The 19,518-nt window shown below is 54.1% G+C and overlaps 1 protein-coding gene across 6 annotated transcripts in view; it reads right to left on the bottom strand.

Annotated features, from left to right (window-relative positions):
• Window positions 1-1,736: 1,736 nt before the first annotated feature.
• Window positions 1,737-19,518, bottom strand: part of CORO2A (coronin 2A) — a 44,996-nt gene continuing 27,214 nt past the window's right edge. For 3 of the 6 annotated variants that reach the window (XM_023760354.1, XM_023760355.1, XM_023760352.1), the window contains 11 exons: window positions 14,203-14,319; window positions 12,494-12,643; window positions 10,873-11,052; window positions 10,142-10,258; window positions 9,285-9,389; window positions 8,480-8,576; window positions 7,557-7,646; window positions 7,355-7,467; window positions 6,955-7,045; window positions 5,740-6,014; window positions 1,737-4,665 (listed from right to left, as the gene is read on the bottom strand). In XM_023760354.1, the coding sequence (XP_023616122.1) occupies window positions 4,534-4,665; window positions 5,740-6,014; window positions 6,955-7,045; window positions 7,355-7,467; window positions 7,557-7,646; window positions 8,480-8,576; window positions 9,285-9,389; window positions 10,142-10,258; window positions 10,873-11,052; window positions 12,494-12,643; window positions 14,203-14,319 (1,467 nt within the window). In that variant the 3' untranslated portion in view covers window positions 1,737-4,533. Of the gene's footprint in view, window positions 4,666-5,739; window positions 6,015-6,954; window positions 7,115-7,354; window positions 7,468-7,556; window positions 7,647-8,479; window positions 8,577-9,284; window positions 9,390-10,141; window positions 10,259-10,872; window positions 11,053-12,493; window positions 12,644-14,202; window positions 14,320-19,518 lie in introns of those variants that run through there. The other 3 variants (XM_006096483.3, XM_023760353.1, XM_023760356.1) reach the window with 2 other exon arrangements.

Genomic DNA, 19,518 nt, shown 5'->3' with positions numbered 1-19,518 from the left:
GTCTTCAAACTTTTTCGGTTGACCTGGACTTTCTTTGTCTTTCACATCGAAATCACCACTTTTAAAGTGTTTAAACCAGCGTTCACAAGTATCTTGAGATGGAGCATGTTCACCATAAGCTTCCGGAAGTATACGATAACTTTCAGCAGCACTTTTCTTCAAAATAAGGTAATGAATTAAAACTTCCCGCAGCCCTAACTGGTTTGGCTCAGTGGATAGAACATCGGCCTGCGGATTCAAGAGTCCCGGGTTCGATTCCGGTCAAGGGCATGCACCTTGGTTGCGGGCACATCCCCAGTGGGGATTGTGCAGGAGGCGGCTGATCGATGTTTCTAACTCTCTATCCCTCTCCCTTCCTCTCTGTAAAAAATTAAAAAAAAAAACTTCCTGCAAATGCTTTTTTGGCACGAAATTCGACATTTTTAAGCATAAAAATATCTATGATGGTAACACCTTCAGAAAATTTGACATATGAAGTTCTGAAGCTTGCTGTCAATACAACAAAATAGCATACATATCAAATCGCATATATATCAACATATGTGTAACTCCATCTATTGAAAAAATCCGCATTATTAACCGGTACACCTAGTAAATGGGTACAGCCATTATGGAAAACAGTGTGGAGGTTCCTCCAAAAATTAAAAATAGAACTACCATATGACCCAGCAATCCCACTTCTAGTCAGAATGTTGAAGAGATAGCTGCACTCCCGTGTTCATTACAGCAGTATTCACAATGCCAAGATATAGAGACCACTGAAGTGTCCCTCAATGGGATGAATGGATAAAGAAGATGTGGCATAAGCATATATAGTGAAATGTTACTCAGACCTAAGAACAGAAGTCCTGCCACTTACACCATGGATGAGCCTGGAAGTCTTTATAACAAGTGAAGTAAGCCAGACAGAGGAAGACCTAGATGGTATCACCTATATGGGGAATCTAAAAAAAAAAAAAAAAGTTGATTGTGATGATCATTTCACAGTGTGTGCATATATTAAACCATCACATAGTGAAACTTAAAAAAACCATGTGCAACCTAAATACGTACAGTTTTTATCAATCATACCTCAATAAAGCCGGGGGAGGCGGGTGCGGGCAGCTCTCATCTATAAGGCCTTTGGCTTTTTTTGTTGTTGTTAATCCTGAACCAAGGATATTTTCCCCATTGATTTTTAGAGAGAGTGGAAGGGAGGCAGGGAGGGGGAGAAAGAGAAAAATCATGTAAGAGAGATATATTGATTGGTTGCCTCCCTCACGTGGCCCCAGTCATGGGGATCGAACCTGCAACCCAGGCACGTGCCCTTGACCGGGAATCAAACCCGAGACCCTTCTGTGCATGGGCCGACACTCTAACCACTCCAGGGTGAGGCCCTTGACTTTTAATACCCTTAATCTCTGCCCTGTCTATGCTCTAATCTTGGCTTATTTCCAGGCCAGGGAACAGGCAGTTTTATCTGCTTCGAACACACTTCCCCCAAATGCTCACCGCCCTGCTTGCTCCTATTTATCCTTCAGTTTCTGCCTAAATATCACCTGCTCCAGGAAGACTTCTTTGCTTCTCCTCCCAAAGCAGCCAACATTTCCCCTCTCCTGGCCCTCCCTCTCTCTCCAACCGTGACTTAAAACTTCAGAGGGCAGGGACAAATTCCCTTTTACCTATTTCCCAGCCTGGAAAAGCAGGTGCTTACTTGTTATTTGTGGAACAAGTCAAGAAAAGGAAGGTTCCATGTATTAAAATGTGTAGGCAGATACTGTTTATTTTGTTATATTCTTTCCATAGCACGATTCCACATCTATTTATTTTCACTTTTATTATTATTATTATAATTATTATTTTTTTTTTACAAAGGTACAAGGAATTTCAGAAACAACATTAAAACAATCAAACTGTTCAGGCACGGTTTCATAGGAAAAGCATAGCTCAATGTCTGACTTCCTGCGTCCCTCTATGATACTCAAGTTTTGTTCCAGGAAGAACAATTACTGTCGCGCTAAGGTGGAGATGCCCTGAAGCTCATCTCCCAGTGCTGTCTTCATGCTCGGAAAGTTCCTGAGTCAGCAGTTGGGGGTTCCCAGGGCCTGGGGTAGAAAGACCAGTGCACATTCCGTCGCCCTGAGCGCAAGGGACTGGCCCTGCAAGTTCCGGGCAAGTCCCACTTCATCAATCAAGAACATAAAACAAAAAAGTAATTTTTAAAAAATGGCTTAAAAAAATATCTGATAAAAATTACCTATCCCACTCCCTTGCTGTGAAATAATTTAAATAATTTACTCTAGATGTAAAAAAAAAAGAAAAGAAGAGAAACCATTTGTTCATGATGCCTTCGCATTGTTTCGAAGTGTGAGGTCTGGGCCCCTTTGGGGTGGAGAGAGTTTGCGACATTCAGGAAGCTCCCCAGACTCAGCCCCACCTCCACCACTTTGTAGCCAGTGCCTACGGGCATGGCCGTTTCCTTATTCTCTAAGGCTCACCTTCCCTCCTGAACATGGGGTAATCATGTCTGCCTGACCCGAGTGAGAGTTAGATGTGTCAGCGAGTGGAGGTTGGAGGGCTTTGTAAACTGTGAAGTGCTGGCCCCAAATGAGGCAGGAGAGATGACCCCCGTCCAGAATTCTGCTTTCCTGACACCACCTAGGATTTGGTCTTTGGCAAGCTTGGCGGGCCCCAGCGGCTGAGTAAATGGTGGATAAGACAAGCAACTGGGGTGTCTGGTATGTGCAGCAGACAGGGGAACTCAGTCATGGCTAAGGGAGGGCGCAATCAGAGCCCCCATCCTGTGGGAACAGGGCCGGGGGCAGAGACCTGGAGGAAGGCTCAGAACAAAGCTTCCTGATTTTAGCCTTAGAGGACTTAGCAGACAGAGTTGGAGTCCCAGCACCTGCCTGGTGCTCCTTGTCCTCATCTGTAGTGTAGACGGGTACAGATGGATTAGCCCATGGGGTCTCCACCCCATGTATTGCAGAATCACATGGGAACTTACAAAACCCTACACAAGGCCAGGCCCTACTCTGCTGATTCAGCTTCGATTGGTCGGGGTTGGGCCTGGCCATCGGTATTTCCTGAATGCTCCCGAAGGGATTCGAATGGACAGCCTGGGCTGAAGCCTACCAGGCCAGGTGGCCTCCTGCAGTCCCCATCCTAGCTCCAGCATTACCCTGTGCAAGGGGCAAACATCCTTGGTCAGGAGGCACATTTGCCTCTAGCTGAGCCACTGTATTGACCAAGAGAGAACCTCAGAGAAGGGCTCAGAACACAGATTCACAAAGGAGGGATGCAGAAGACGCACAGGTTGGAAGGGAACTTTAGGGCCATGTGGTCTCGCTTCCTTGCCTAGTACAACCCTCCTCCTCCCAAAGCCCTCACGGCTGGGCCGCCAGGGGGTTCGCGGGCAAACTGTCCACACTGGGCACCCTACATCCTGGGAGCCTCTTCTGTTACCTTGGACGGACACCTGCCTACGTCATCCTGGCAGAGGCAGGCTCTGTGACCTGAGGGCTTTGGTGGCTGTTGGGTTTGAGCAATGCCCTGAGGCCCGTGTCCCACATCAGGGAGTATCTACCCGCCTGGGCTGATTCTGGCTGGAGAGAGGATGGTGTTGTCCATTTCCTTGTATTCTAGAATCTGGCTGGACCTTGACTTCTTTGTCTGAAGTTAACCTCCCCCTGCACCTTTGCCAATGTCTTGTAAGTTCCCAGCGCAAAACCAGCTCACCACCCTACAGGTAATTTTCCTTAGGCCAAGGCTAACATTTCTTGTCTCCAGTGGTAGATCCCAGGGCCTCCTTGTTCAGATGGAGAAATTGAGACCAGAGAGGGAATGACTGGAGGCAATTTCAAATCAGGGATGCCCCTGAGGCCAGAGCCAACGGATTCCTGCTCTGTGGGCTGAGAACTGGATCAGAGCAGAAACAGCAGACAGACAGTCCCAGGAGCGCAGAAGCTCAGCCCAGCCACGCACTCTCTGGGGACCTGCAGCATGTGCCTCTCTCTGGGCCTTAGTTTCCCCACCTGTAAAATGAGAAAGTTGGGCCAAATCACTGGTTTTCAAACTTCTAAATTTTTTTGAGTCGCAGAATTGTGTATTCCATCCAAGTCCATATGTATAAAACAGAAAGGAGAGCTGTCCCGTCGGAAGCGGGTGAGGGGGTACAGTCTCCTGCTTGGCCTGCCCCATTCTATAGACCACAGTTTGAAAATCACAGGCAGGTTTACCTCCTAGGTCCTTGTAGCTCTAACTTTCCACAGTGTTCTTTCCCTTGGGAAGTGAGAGCTTATCACGTACCCTTACAAACAGAATCAAACAGAAGGCAAGGTGTCATCTAAAAAGAGTCAATTCAGACACCGTTGTTTCGAGAAGGCAAATAGAAAGCGGCACCATGTTCCACTGGAAACCTGCGGCGACTGGGTTTCTTTTTCTGGTAAAAAATATAGAAATAGTGGTTGTTCTCGGGGGACTTGTGGTTTGGTTCTGGACCTCCCCATGGAGCCAAGTGGTGTCCCTGAGGGCGAGGAGGGCGGAGACCTCTGCTCAGGACCATTCTGAGCTCATCCGCAAGTTTTTGATCTCCAGTTCCAACTGCTTGGCCTGGACCTCGCGCTGGGTCACCAGCTCCCGGAGTCTCCGGATCTCCTCCTGTTGCCGATAGAACATCTGCAGCAGCTGGGAGAGCACAGAGCAGAGGGAAAGGCAACGTAAATGCCCTGGGACTTGAGGGGGCAGGACCCCAGCAGAAAGGATAAAACATTGTCCCCTTTGGACTCAGAAAGGTGGAGGTGATTAAATTAACGTGGCTGAGGCCTACGGGGACAGCCATTGCATTGATCTTTTACAAAAACCTTGTTTCCTTCACCTAGTAAATGAAATTAAAAGACTTGGCATTTCAGACTTGTGTGTGTGTGTGTGTGTGTGTGTGTATGGCTTTTGTTTTGTTTTGTTTTTGCCTCCTTAGATGCCCCTATGGGATGGAGGAAAGGATATTTGGTCCTGGTGTCTGGAGATTGGAGTTTTCACCACCACTAAACTGTGTGACTTCAGGCAAGTTACTTTCCCTCTTTGAGCTTTAACTTCCTCCTCTGGGAAATGGGGGTCAGAAAACTAACGCCAGCATTATCACAGCTGCTGCCGCTGTGCAGAAAGGCACCAGGTGTTGGGTGCTTCCCTAAGTAAGGATCTTCGTTATCTCCCCGGATGCGCACAACGGCCCCGTGAGGGTCGTGGTGTTAGTGCCCCCACTTTACCGCTATGGACACTGGAGCTAAGAGAGACTCGGCCCCTGTGGCCAGCGTCCGGCAGGCAGTGCTCAGGAGAGCTAGGATGAGAATCCCGCCGTGAGAGGGCAGCCCTTGAGTTTTTAGCCACGACCCACTGACTCCCAGGGCTGCTGAGAACGCACACAGATGATACATCAGTGCCCACTGTGGGACCTGGCACGCAGCCGGCACTTAACAAATGTTGGCTCTGAAAGCACAGATACAGTGTCAGAACTGGAGGGGTGCTGATACCCACCGAGCAAAACCCTCTCCATTTTACAGCTGGCTCTCCACCCTCTGCATGCAAGCCCACCGCCGGGGCATACAGACGGTGCTCCCTGCCTGTTTGTTGAGTGAATGAACCAAGTGAATTGCCAGTAAGTAGCTAGCCAGGCCACACAGCTGGTGACTTTTCTCACCCCTCACGTCTCTGCCCCCTTCTCCACCCCCACCCCAGTGCAGGCACCCCCACCCTCCTTCCCACCTCGTTCTCTGTCTTTGGTGGGGGGCATTCGAAGATGTCAAAGCCGTTTGTGAGCCAGGTTTTCTTCTCCTCCAGCCTGTGCTCTGCCGTCCACCTTGGCGCCTTCTCCTCGAGCAGAGAGAAGGGCCTCCGGCCATCTTCCGCAACCAGCGCTTCGGTCTGGTCCACGAGGTGAGGCGAGGTGGGGGACAGGGAGTTGGAGGGAGGTCTTTCTGGGGGCAGAGGCCGAGGGCTCAGCAGCTCGGAGCCGGGCCTCAGGGACACCAGGACAGGCCCTGGGAGGGAAGCAAAGGCCGTGTGAGGACTGAGTGCCCATAAGCACATGGGCATGGGGGCACTGGCACAAGCAGGCATGCGCAGACACACAGACACGCAAAAGGTGTGGGAGCTTCGGCCACATGCAGACAGGCACAAGCCCACGGACCGGGGCACTCAGAGTGCGAATCAGGGTCCCGCGCATGTGACCTCCTAAGGAAGCCTGGCTTGTAGAAGCAGCACGGTGCATGCCCTGGAGCTGCCCTGGTTCTGCAAGCTCCTCAGGGAAGCGTGGCCCTTGCTTTGTAGGGACAGTCCCACCACACCGCCCTGCCATCCATCAAGTCATGAATTCCCCCCAGCACGCTGGGTAGCAGGGGAGGCAGGCTCACAGAGAAGGGTGAGGAAACTGAGGTCCAGGGAGGAGCGAGACTGTCTACGGGTTATACACAAGCGGGGTTTGGTGGGTAGAAGGAGAGGGAGATCCCAATCAGAGAGGCAGCAGCTAGAGTGGGGAGCACCCACGGCCTTCCCTGGGTTGGCCCTCATGTGGACAGGACAGGCAGGGTGAGTCAGGGCAGGCGGAGGGCACCCAAGGGCCTGGGTGGGGGCTGCTGCATAGAGGGCCTCTGGAGTGACTGTGGAGGTGCAGGTGGGAGGATGGGCATAGGGTCCAGCTGACACTATCCAGTCACTCTGCACAGCCCAGACCTTAGTAGTTTTCCATGGAGCAAAATCCCTTGACTTGGAGGGAATGTTCTGAGCCACTCGGGGCAAGTCCCTGCCTTCCTGGACCCTATCTGACCGTCCCAGGGGCGGGGGACTGATGGTGAAGGACCAGTCCTCGGGGTTTCAGGAGAATACAAATACAGTCCAACCCCCTCTCAGCCATCTGGGCCATAGGACACGCCATTTCCCCCCACATTCGCCCGTCCGAGGCCTCTTCTGGGCTTTCCTCACCTTTATTTACCCCACTGAGCCACTCCCTGGCCGTTAGAGAGGGCTGGGCCCCTGCTGTGGGCGGGTAGATGTCCTCTTGGTAGGATTCCGACTGCAGGAGAAGTCAGGACAGTGAGAAGTGGGTGGTGGGGAGGCCGCCCACGGGAGGGCCCTTAGAGAGCTGGGGGTCAGAGAGCAAAGGGTCATGCCCAAGGTCATCACACAGCAACTCAAGAGCAGAGGTGAGGCAAGAGTCAGGACTCCTAGCTCCCAGGACGCCTCACTGACCACGGAAAGGCCTGCCCCTTGAGGAAGTGGCCACCAGCCTCCCTGTTGCTGCCTCGGGCGTGGGCTCCAGGCTCCGGGGATAGTCTTCTTGGGAAGGGTTCCCGCCTCCCTGCAGACCCCCCACCACCCTTACCCGCCGGGGGACGATCATGGATATCGGCTCGATGACGCTTTTGGTTGTGATCAGCTTGTAGAAGCGGAAGATCTCACAGGTGGACACGTCGAGACCTCTCTTTGGCATGAAACCTGCGGGCAGATGGTCAATTAGGGCCAAGCGGTCCCAGCCGGGCTGGGGCCACAGGGGCCGGTGTAAGTGGCAAAGCCAGGCTGCACACCTGGATGTGAACAGATACCACCTCCTCCCCCCATCCTTCCCGTCAACGAACAGTTCATGCAGGAACACCTCCGCTGGGCCAGGCGTTGTGCTGGGGAAATGGGGTTGAAACCCTCAGACCCCTGGCCCCGCCTTTAAGAATTTACATGATTTTAGCTGGACTTCTGCAGGAAGTGTGCTCTGCTCCAGGCCCTGCCTCGCCATCCCCACAGCTCCTGCCCCAGATGCCCTAACAGAGCATGCCTGGCTTTCTTTTGCTTACTGTTAGCGTGGTACATCTTTCTCCATCCCTTTACTCGTGATCTAGCTGTGTCTTTATGTTCAAGTGGGTTTCTTGTAGGCAACATGTAGTTGTGTCTTGTTTTGTTCTTTTACCCCCAAAGACACTGGAAAAGCAGGGGCTCTCTTAGGTCAGTCTCTCCCATCTCTGTGCTACTGTTTAACCCAGTGATTCTCAACCTTGGCTGCACATTAGAGTCACCTGGGAATCTTTTTAAAATCCTGATTTTTGGGCCTCATCCTCCGGAAGTTTCGTTTCTTTGTTATGGGGTGGGGCCACAACATTAGTAACAAAGAAACAGAATTTCCGGAGGATGAGGCCCGGAAATCAGGATTTTAAAAAGATTCCCAGGTGATTCTAATGTGCAGCCAAGGTTGAGAATCACTGGTTTAACTGCTTAACCTTGGCCTAGAACACCTTCATTCTCTCCCACGCTGTGCTCTGCCTCCTCTCTCCATCCCTCAAATGTTGCCTCGTTCAGGAAGCCGCCCAGAGAACCTCCTGCACCCCTAACCAGAGCTCCCCCGAGCCAGGCTGTTCACCCACCAGCTCCCCTCCCGAGTGTGGGCCCCTCCAGGCGGGGCCGGAACCTGACTCGTCCCTGTCCCCCCAGGTCCCACGTGGCCTGGGTGCCCCACACTCACCGATCCCCTTCTGTGGGTGGTAGGAGCGGTACTCCATCAGGTAGCTCAGGTGAGGCTTGTCGGCGCTCACCTCATAGTAACGGATGTTCCCGTCTCCCTGAGGGGGAGGAGGGTGTGTTCAGAGCCGGTCCCCAGCAGCCCCCACCTGCCCCTTCTGCCATGCAGCAGGAACCTGGTGTTCATAGTATTACCTACTACACACAGGGAACACCAGGGAACTGTCACCAAGGCAGTAGGAGGGGCCTCATTTTAACACTCTGTCCCCCCAACCATGACCCAAAGCCCACCCGGGTGTCTCCAAGGCAGAAGCTCTGGGGCACAGGCTGGAACCCCACCCCCGTCCAAGAGCTGCACACAAGGGCCAGAGCGGTGCGTCCTGAGACCAGCCAGTGGGTCTCACCTCTAGGAGCATTTCTGTCACAGTGACTGTGGGGCAGGGTGGGGGAGGCTGCTGCTGGCATGGATGGGTAAGGCCAGGGCTGCCAGAGACAGATGGGAGACCTACCCAATGAAGACCTGCTCTGCCCCCAATTTGAAGGTGCCCCTGTGAGACACACCCACTGGTCCCTCCTCATCTGGACCCAGAGTTGGGGGAGGGGGAAACCAGTGCAGGGTGTTTAGCCTAAGCCCTGGGCCCAGGTGCTCTTGGGAGCCAGGAAGGTGGGAGAAAGGGGCTGTCCCTGCCCCTGCCTTGCACCCCAAGGGCCCCAGGCTGCCGTCTGGCCACCAGTAGGGCTAGGCTTAGGGGAGTTCTGCCTCCTGCCTCAGGATTCCATGAGGCCACCTTCCTCCCGGCCAGACTGACCTTCCCCACCACGTAGAGCATGTTGGTGTCGGAGTCATAGAAGGGAAACAGCACGCCGGAGGAGCCGTCCAGGTCCTCCTCTGTGAGAGGCACGGAGAGGTCGTCCTGCAAGGGAAGGGGGCCAGGTCACTCCTGGGGTCCTCGGTGGTGCTCTCTGAGCTAAGAATTCCTGCCACGGGGCTCTGGATGGGTGTGTGTGTGTGTGAGAGAGAGACTGAGTGTGTGTATGTGAGTGTGTGAGAGAGACTGAGTGTGTGTATGTGAGTGTGTGTGTGAGAGAGTGCACCACCTCATATTTTGCAGCATTTTGCCCATAATGAATGACTTCTCACACACCTGATCTCACTCCAGCCTTCCACCACCTGTTTTGTTATTTATTCTTATAGATGAAGGAGATTCAGAGAGAAGGAAGTGATCTGTCTGGTCTTTGAAACTCCGGCCAAGTGCTCCTTGAATCAACACTGCTTGACCTGCCCCTCTCCTCCCCTCCCCCTCCCCCCTCCCCGGCTGCACCCCTGCCCCGAACATGCAGCTCCTCCTGCCCACTTGCCTCAGGCCTTCGTCCCAAGCTCTGCTCCAGCTGTTCCTTGTGCCCAGAAGCCCTCTCCTCCCTTCCACCCAGTCCTGGTCCAGACGCGGCCACGTGTCCCTCCCTATCCTCCGTCCTGACCAGCCTCCCTCTTTGAACGACAGGATGCACAAGGTCTGGGCTTGTGCCATCAGGCTGTTGGCATCTTCCTGTTATTCATCAATACATTCAATCAATGAGTGAGTGAGCGAATGAGTGAGTGAATGAAGCCAGAACTCAGCTGAGGAGCGATGATGGGGGTGCTGGTGGCGTTGTGTGGGAGACTCACCTGGTCCCACAGGGCAATCTGCCGGTTGTTCCACCGGGAGGTGCCTGTGGACAGCAGCTTCTTCAGGTTCCCCAGAAACAGCACTTTGTTGGCCCGGTGCTCCTTGTAGCTGGCTTCCTGGAGGGACATGTGCGGTCAGGGACGCCCTTGCCTTTGCTTACGCTGCTGCTCCACCTGCAATGCCTTCCTTCCTCACCCAACTCTGCCTGGAGAATCCTTCCAGGGCTACTTTTCTGAGCTGCAAGAGGCAAATGTTTGCCCAGTTCCATGCTCTTGTTGAAAGATTATTGAGCACCCACTATATGCAAAGCATGGGGCTGGGCTATCTCATTTAATGCTCTGAGGGGAGAGACTCACAGCCCATTCTTGCAGATGAGGAAACAGAGGCTTGGCCACCTAAAAGTGCAGCCCAAGGTCATGTCTCATAGTGGATCAGCAGTGGTACCCTGAGGTCTCCGACCCATGTCATGCGCTTTGACGGAGCTGGGGCACACTGACAAGTTTTGGCGTGAGACCAGGTTCAATACTAGCTTTCGATGTGGGCGTGTCCCTTAGCCTCTCTTCAGCCTCAGTTTTCTCATCTGAAAAATGGGATAACACGTGGGAAGGCTTGGGCGGAACTTACGTTACTGTAATGAACAGCATTACTGCCCTGTTCTCAGAAGCCTCCACCATCTCCACTCCACTCCTTGCTCCCCTGACCCCAAGCCAGACTCCAGCCTCGCACTGACCTGGAGGACGGTCCCTGCTCGGGGGTCGAGAACCCGAATCTTGCGGTCTTTACAGGTGGTGGCCAGCAGGCTGCCGTTGGTGTTGAAGGACATGGAGAGGATCACGTCTTGGTGACAGTCAATTGTCTTCACGGGGCTCATGATTACAGACTCCTTTGTATCCAGGTTCCAGACCATCACCTGCGCGGCAAAGAGCCAGCTCTGAGCACAGTGGCCTCCCCGCCCCTGGCCCCCAGTCACACGCCGGCCGGGCTGTAGTGAAACATGGTATCCCCCGGAGGGAAGCCACAGATGGCAGTCTGGCCAAGAGGCCTCCGGTGGGAGGATGGATCTGCGGCTGGAAGCTGCCACGTGGTGGGAGGGGAGAGGGGAGTCAGGCTGTCTTGGCCGCGAAAAAAAACAACACCATCTGCCTGTGCCTGGGAGCAATGAAACACCCACGCTAGGAGGACCTGGGGGACCAGCGAGTCCAGGGGGTTTCAAACAGCAGTTCCCACCTCGCACAGACAAACAGGACGGCCATGTCTGGTTGCACAGGCTGTGTGCCGCACAGCTCCAGGGCAATCCATTCCCACAGCCTGTGATGTGAACAGTGCCCCCTGGCGTTGTGTACAGAAGGACCTGCACAACCCAAGCTGTCGCCCTGCAGACACCCGCCCCGCCCTAGACAGATAAAGAGCACTCTGGTCTGAAGGGGAGGGGGCCCTCCCCACTGCTCCCATTTTATCCAGCACAGAGGCCCCTCAGCTGCCTCAGTAAAGCCCTATAGAGCTGTGAAGGGAAGAGTTTAGAAACCACAGCTGTGGTCACACCAACTCCATCTGTGTACAGATTGAGACACTGAGGCTGGAGAAGACAAAGACTTTCCCGGGTCACACTGCAGGTCCGCGGTGAGTCGGAATAGAACCTCAGTCGCCCTCACCATGGATTTTCCCGCTCCACAGGGCCCAGCCCACCCCTCCAGGCAAAATACTGGGTTGAACAGTGTCCTCCCCAAACTTACTTCCACCGGGAACCTCAGAATGTGGCCTTATTTGGAATAGGGCCTTTGCTTATGTAATTAGTTATAATGAGGGAATACTGGCTCTGAGTGGGTCCTAAATCCAATGGCTGGTGTCCTTTTTTTCGATTATTGGTTTCAGGGAGGAAGGGAGAGGGAGAGAGAGATAGAAACATCAATGATGAAAGAGAATCATTGATCGGCTGCTTCCTGCACGCCCCCCACTGGGAGCCAAGTCCAAAACCCAGGCAGGTGCCCTGACCAGGAATTGAACCATGACCTCCTGGTTCATAGGTCGACGCTCAACCACTGAGCCACACCAGCTGGGCTGGCTTATAAAAAGAAGAGAAAACACCCAGACACACAGAAAAGGAGGCCATGTGACAACGAAGGCAGATTGAAGCGATGCGGCCACAAGCCAAGGCGTGCCGGGCGCCACTGGGAGCTGGAAGACTCACAGAAGGATTCTTCCTCAGAGCCCCCGGGGGAGGCCCGGCCTCCTCGCACCTGGATTTAGGGCGGCTCGTCTCCGGAACTGTGCGGGAGTGCCTTTCCGTTGTCTTCAGCCACTCGGCGTGGCCGTTTGTTCGGGCAGCCCCAGGGAGCTGCACACGGACCCACCTTGTAGTCATAGCCGGCGCTGAAGAGGATGTTGGCCGCCGTGGGGTGCCATTCCACCAGCCCCACTCTGCGGGCGTGGCCCACCAGCTCCTTCCTGTAGGCTGTGAAGTTCCTCGACAGCAGCTGCTTGGGGATGGCCCAGATCTTGATCTGTCGGGGGTACATGGCCCAGGGGAGTGTTAGCCGGGCTCGGTCTTGGCACCCCACCATCCTAAGAGCTGGCAGTGGCCAGCAGCAGGGACGGGGTGTTCGCTCTGCATCCACCTCTCACTCAGTGGAGGGGCAGCTGGGGCACCTCAGAGGGACGGGCTTTGTCAAGGTCCTCCCGCCCAAGCAGGGGCTGGCGTTGACCAGAGATGAGTGCAGGCCTCCCACCCTGCCCCCCGGTGATCTCTGCATCCTAATGACCTGAGGTAGTGGGTGGGAAGATGGGCCACAGGCCTGACTCTCAGGCTGGGTGTCAGAGCAAATCTGCCTTCCAGCATAGGACATCCCCCAAAGTACAGTGGTCTCCTCCTGCCCCTTGTCTCAAAGGCCCAGGGTGGAGCCTTGAATGGCAGGAGGAAGGGTTTGTGCTGAATCTTCAAGGCTCTAGGGAGCCAGCCAACACAATCTCTGGAGCAGGACAGGGCAGGCCCTTCTGAAGGGGCCCCTTTTATGTTCCTCAGCATCCCCTCTATGGAAACTTAGAATTTTCTACCTGCTTGTCCTGATGAACTGGTGTGTTTCCTTTGATCAGACAGTGAGGGTTCTGCAGTGCATTCTATTTCCCTGTTTGCCTGGGCTGCCAGGCAGCTCTGAGCTAAAGCTAGCGCTCAGTAGCTGCCACCCTCCATTGCCAACGTTTCTAGTATTATTTCCTCACTTCCTCCATCTGTGGCTGCTGCACTTTAGAGAACTGGCATCGTGCAGTGGGAACAGAAGTAAGTCCTCAGTTTGAGGTCTGGCTCTGCCTCTACAAACGGTGTGATGTAGGGCAAATAGCGGTACCTCTCAGATCCTCGGCTTCGACACGTCGGAAAATTGTCCGACCTTGTGAGGTTGCTGTGAAGGGAAGACCGAGTGAAATGGTATGTGCAGTGAGGAACACAGTGGGCTCACAATAAATGGTAACTATGAAATGTATCCTTACTTGAATCACCTGATCATATTTGTGTCTTTTGTTTTAAGCTATACCCACCACATTTTAGAAGTGGCCTAGAATAAAAAATTATACATAACACTGAACATTGTGGGTACAGGGATTAGGTCCCTGGTACAGAACAGGAGCTCAAAAAAGTTGGTGGGACTGAAGCTTTGGGGTGGTTTTGGTGTCTATATTCATATATGGTTCCCACCCTAATCCTTTTAAAATTTGCTTCACTACTTTTTGAAAGTGGCACAGTATTTTCTGGCCAGAATAAAATTGCTCCTCATAGCATTTTAGAGTTCCCCCAAAAGAGGAACTTTCCCAATGGAATTCATGAATCTCACTGGATCTTCATTAGGCAGCTGGAGCTATTATGCCCATTTTAGAGGTGGAGAAACTGAGGCCCATGGAGAGGAGGGGCCATGCCCCAAGGTCAAAATCTAAATGACCCCCCTCCCCACACCATAGCCTCACCTCACGAAGAATGAAGGAATCAGGAGCATCAGAGCTGAGTTCCATCTCCCTCTGCCCCAATCCCACCCCTTTTGGTCAGGGAACAGCCTCATGTGCCGATACTCACCGTGGCATCTTCAGAAGCAGAGGCGATTTCAAAGTCGTCAAAAGGGTTCCACTTGATGTCTAAGACGTTCCCTCTGTGCCCGCAGACCTTTGGGTAGTGGGGGTCCAACTTTCCTGTCTGCAAAACAATGCCCGGGAGGAGTGAGGGGAGAGGGGGCTAATTCCACTTTAGCATCTGCCGGTCACTCATTCAGTCAGCAATCCCTGAGTAGACAGGGAAACATAAGGGGCAGAGCTGGGTGTGACTCTGGGACTCACCACTCTTCCCGGTGTGACCTGGGGGAGTCACATCCCTGCTCTGAGCCTCAGTGTCTCCCTCAGTAAAAGGACACAGGGTTGGTGTGAGGGTCCTGGAGGCGAGGTGTGGAAAGGGTCTGGCGCAGTGCCTAGCACATAGGAGGCGTTCGATAAAAGGACATTTCCTTGCACACACTGCTGGTGGGGAGGCAAAACTGGTGCCGCCACCTTGGAAAACAGTCTGACAGGTCCTCAAAAGGGTAAACATAGCTACCATACGACCCTACAATTTCACTTCCAGGTATATCCCCAAGAGAAATGAAAACATGGGTCTACAAAAAACTTGTACATCAATGTTCACAGCAACATTATTCAAAATTGCCAGAAGGCGGAAACAATCCAAACGTCCATCAACAGATGAAAGGGTATACAAAAGGCAGTGTGTTCATACAACGGGGTATTATTCAGTCAAAAAAGAATGAAGTACCGATGCATGCTACAACATGGATGAAATTGGAAACATGCTGAGTGAATCAGTCAGACATCAAAAGCCACTGAGATGATGCACCAGAGGTGGTTTCATTATCACATCCTCTGGTACCTGGCAACAAAACCCTGACTAAATGCATATGAAAAGTTCAGAACAGGTAAAGCCACAGAGACTGAAAGCAGGTGAATGGCTTCGGGGAGGGGCAATGGGGAATGACTGCTAATGGGTACTGGGTGTCTTTTTGGGGTGATGAAGCTACTTGGAAATTAGAGAGTGATGGATGCACAACCATGGAAAATACTAAAACCCACTGACTTCTACATTTTAAAATGGCGAGTTTTATGGTATGTGAATTATAGTTCACTTAAAAAGAAAGAACCTCCCCTTCACCTCTCTCCTTTCCTGATGAGAATTCCTGTGCAGGTGCGGGGGACACCCAGGCCCCAGAGCGCATGGCATGAAGCCCTGAAGCTGAAAATTCCAACCACTCTCCAATGACACACTGGGGTATTTCCTGGGCCATGGGGTGCCACGTGGGTTCAGGCATAGAACCGCATGGGTTCAGGGAGTTGGCAGCGACCAGCACACTCATTTTACACCCTGCACTGCACGGTCCCGGCAGCACAGGGAGCAGGGCCAGGCCCTCCGCCCGCCCGTGCAGCGTGGCCCACACGCACCATCGGCCTCGGGTTCGGGAGCCCACCCACCAGAATGCCCCCCAACTGCTCTCAGAGTGAAAGAGACAGCTGAGAGGAAAACGGGCCCACATCTCTTCATTCAGCAAATCTTTAGGAGGAACCTAGGAGACAGCACTCTGCGAGGTGCTGGGTGAGCACAAGACGGAGTATTTGACCTCGCAGAGCCAACAGTCTCAGGATTTTAAAAAAGGAACTTTCAAGACAGGGTGAACTCAGGGAATAGCCACCCCTCTCCTCCCTGCACCTCCCCAACCCTGCAGGGGGCACTGCGCCCCGTGGGACATCCTGCGACTGCCCACTCGAGGCTGAGCAGACACCGTGGTGGTCTCTGACCTTGCTTAATAAGACCGCAGGAGGGCAGCTGCTATGAGAACAGACACAGGGCTTCCCCGCCATGCCAGGCAAACTGGGAGACAGACAACCGAGTCCCTGGCTTGTGGGGGCTTTATGCATGCATCATAGTAGGTCTGCAAACAGAGGCGGAGGTCCTGGGCTCTCCTTCAGAAATACACTGCCCCGCTCAGCTCTCCCCCCTCGAGAAGGGTAGCAGACACCTCACCTGGAACGGGTCCTTTACTGGAGGCGGGACTCTATAAAGGATGTCACTTGACAAATTGGAAAATGGACAGTGGATTAAAGTACGATTGCAATGTGAACTTGATAACGTACTGTGGATATGTTAGAGAATATCCCCAAAGACACTCAAGTACTTAGGGGTAGAGGGCAAAGATGTATGGAACATACCCTCAAAGAATTCAGAAAAAATATACCCTCACATACCCATTCAGAGAGAGAGCGCGAAAGAATTTGGACAGGTGTTGATAGTGATGTGTGAAGAGGCGGCCTAAAGTCCCATTTCTTTCTGCTGGTCCTGCCTTCTCCACGGCTGAAAAACAGGGTCCCTGGACAGGGAGGAGAGGGCGTGCTCCCCGCCCCCTGCAGCAGGGGCAGCACCTGGAGCCAGGGCCCTGCAGCGAGAACCCTGCGCCCACGGGCCCTGGCTCAGGTCTGCACGGCACCGGGGGTCCAGCCGTGGACCCCTCGCCCAGGCTCTGGTCCTGCACGCTGTCATCAGGTGAGCTTTCAAGAACTGAAACCTGATCGTGTCTGCTCAAATTTTACCTTTTCCATCTATAAAATGAGTGAATAATCATCTCTTCCTGGCAGGATTGCTATGGGGGTAAAGTGAGCGACTGTGAGAGGAAAGCCGACTGGTGATGTCCCAACGGGTTTCAGTGCTCAAATCAGAGCAGCTATTATTCTGTGTATGTGTGTGGGTGTGTACGCACGTCCATGTGTATATCAAAACTGAGAAAAAACAACTGGACAAAAATACTCCAAAATGTTATTAATGGTTATCTCTAGATGGTGGGATAAATGAATGGTTTTTACCATCTTCTATGTCTTAAAAAAAATTTTCCCCCCAAACTTTCTATAAAAACTATAAATTTGAAAATAAAAAGGTATCCTATATAATAAAAGGGTAATATGCAAATTGACCCTAATGACGGAATGACCAGAACAACCGCTCGACCAGTCACTATGAGGCCACTGACCACCTCTCAGTCCCTTTCCCCAGCTGGCAGGCTCCAGTCACCCGATGGCGAATGGGGAATCGGGGATGGGTGGTGGGGGATGCAGGGGGCACCAGGCCAAGGCCCCACCCCACCAGTCACCCCACACACAGAGGGCGACCTGCGGTGGGGGCGGGGCTGGTGAGCAGGCAGAACAGCCAACCTCTCAGTTCCTCCTCCCCACAAGCAGCTCCGATCACCCAATGGCAAACTCGGAATGGGGGTGGGTGGCGGTGGGGGGTGGGGCCAGCTGCGGGCAGCTAGGGAAGATGGCCCTGATTGCAGGCCAGGCCTAGGGACTATACCCACTCATGAATTTCATGCGTTGGGTCTCTAGTTTAAGATAAACTTCCAGACTTTCTGAAAAGGCGGGTCCTTCCAGGATTAGCCAAAAATGTTATAAAACTGCAGGACTTGAAGGGCTCTGAGAGACCAGGAGTGGTAAAACCCAGCACAGCTCCAGCCCTGCGGATGGCAGGCCCCACCAGGGGGTCCCCCACTCTCTCCCTGACCCCCACTGGAGGAGGGGCTTGCCCAAGGGGTCCCCACTCTTTCCATGACCCCCGCTGGAGGAGGGACTTGCCTAGGGGTCCCCCACTCTCTCCCTGACCCCCGCTGGAGGGGGGACTTGCCTAGGGGGTCCCCCACTCTCTCCCTGACCCCCGCTGGAGGGGGGACTTGCCTAGGGGTCCCCCACTCTCTCCCTGACCCCCGCTGAAGGAGGAACTTGCCCAGGGGGTCCCCCACTCTCTCCCTGGCCCCTGCTGGAGGAGGGGCTTGCCCAAGGGGTCCCCCACTCTCTCCATGACCCTCGCTGGAGGAGGGACTTGCCTAGGGGTCCCCCACTCTCTCCCTGACCCCTGCTGGAGGAGGGGCTTGCCTAGGGGTCCCCCACTCTCTCCCTGACCCCTGCTGGAGGAGGGACTTGCCTAGGGGCTCCCCCACTCTCTCCCTGACCCCCGCTGGAAGAGGGGCTTGCCCAGCTCCTGTGTGCAGGGCCAAGCCCAGGGCGGTGAGCTGTGGGGCCCTTACGGTGCGGAGGTAGCTCAGCCCTTTCTGAGTCAGTGTCCTGCCTCCCCTCCTGCACACAGCCTTTCCCTTCTCTGGCATCTTTTCCTGGGTCAAAGGGCATGAGCAGTGCTGGGTCTTGGGCCCTGGCACACCCAGTTGCTCTCAGGGCCTTTATCTCTACACTGGCCCAGGGCCATGCCCCAATTTCTGCCCTGAGGGTGCCTCGGAAGAGCTGAGTGTGGGCCGGCCTTGCTGACAGGAGGCAGAGTGCCCAGGGCCCCATTCAGACCACAGCTCCCAGGTCAGCCCAGGAGATGCCTCAGGGCCAGGCACCGCTCAGACGGCTCAGACACAGCTCCCAGAGCTGAGCTGGGCTCCTCAGGCCTCAGAGCAGAGGCCCAGCCCACAAGGCCGCAGGCTGCTCTGTGCCTGAGAGGGTTTTGTGCTGAGGACCCACATTAACAGGCATTAGCCAGACTGATGGGCTATTGACTGAGCTGCTAATAGCCCTGAAAGGGCAGGACACTGATAATCAGGAGGCCACTTCCGCCCTCTGTCCCTCAGGCCAGCAGTCAGCCAGGACCAGCCTATGATTTATGGGGGACACAAGCTCTACATCAGGGGAGATACGCCTGCTCTCCTCACAGACCTCGGAGAACCTGGCTCGGGTGCCGGAGCCGGCTGCTCAGTGCGGCGTCGCCACCTCCAAGTCCCCACGGGCTGCTCTGGGCAGAGTGGACAGGACTGTAGGACCCTGGAGGGCAGAGCCAGGCGGGCGGGGGGCGTGCTGGGGGCAGACCTCCCTCAGCTGCCTGGATGGCAGAGCTGTGAGGCCACAGTCGTGAGCCCTCCCACTACAATGTCACAGTCACGGCCTCCAGTGACCCTCCCAGCAGCCCAGAGTGAGCGTGGGAGGCAGGGGTGGTGGGGGCAGGCGGAGGCGGCCTGCACAGCGTACCTGCGAGGGCAGGTGGGCAGGTGGCTCCTGCGTCTGAATGCTGCTATAGCACTCACTACTGTGTGACCTTGGGAAGTGACCTTGGCTCTCCGTGCCTCAGTTTCCTCATGTACCAAACGGCAACAGCAGTAGGACCTCACAGGGTGGGTATGAGGGTTAAATGAGTTCATACACATAAATGCTGAAGACAGTGCCTGGTCCATGCTAAGTTCTCGGTAGACCTGTCAGTGGAAGTTCATCGGAGTTAGTCACAATTACCCAGCTTTATTGTTGCTCCGAATGTTTCGGGGGCCCAGGGACACTCAGTGTGAGGCCAAACTTCCGCAGAGGGGCTCCCGTCACTTCTTGC

This window comes from Myotis lucifugus, unplaced genomic scaffold (genome assembly GCF_000147115.1).
Source record: "Myotis lucifugus unplaced genomic scaffold, Myoluc2.0 scaffold_180, whole genome shotgun sequence".
In the NCBI taxonomy this organism is placed as follows: domain Eukaryota; kingdom Metazoa; phylum Chordata; class Mammalia; order Chiroptera; family Vespertilionidae; genus Myotis; species Myotis lucifugus.
This window is presented reverse-complemented; position numbering and strand designations above follow the sequence as displayed.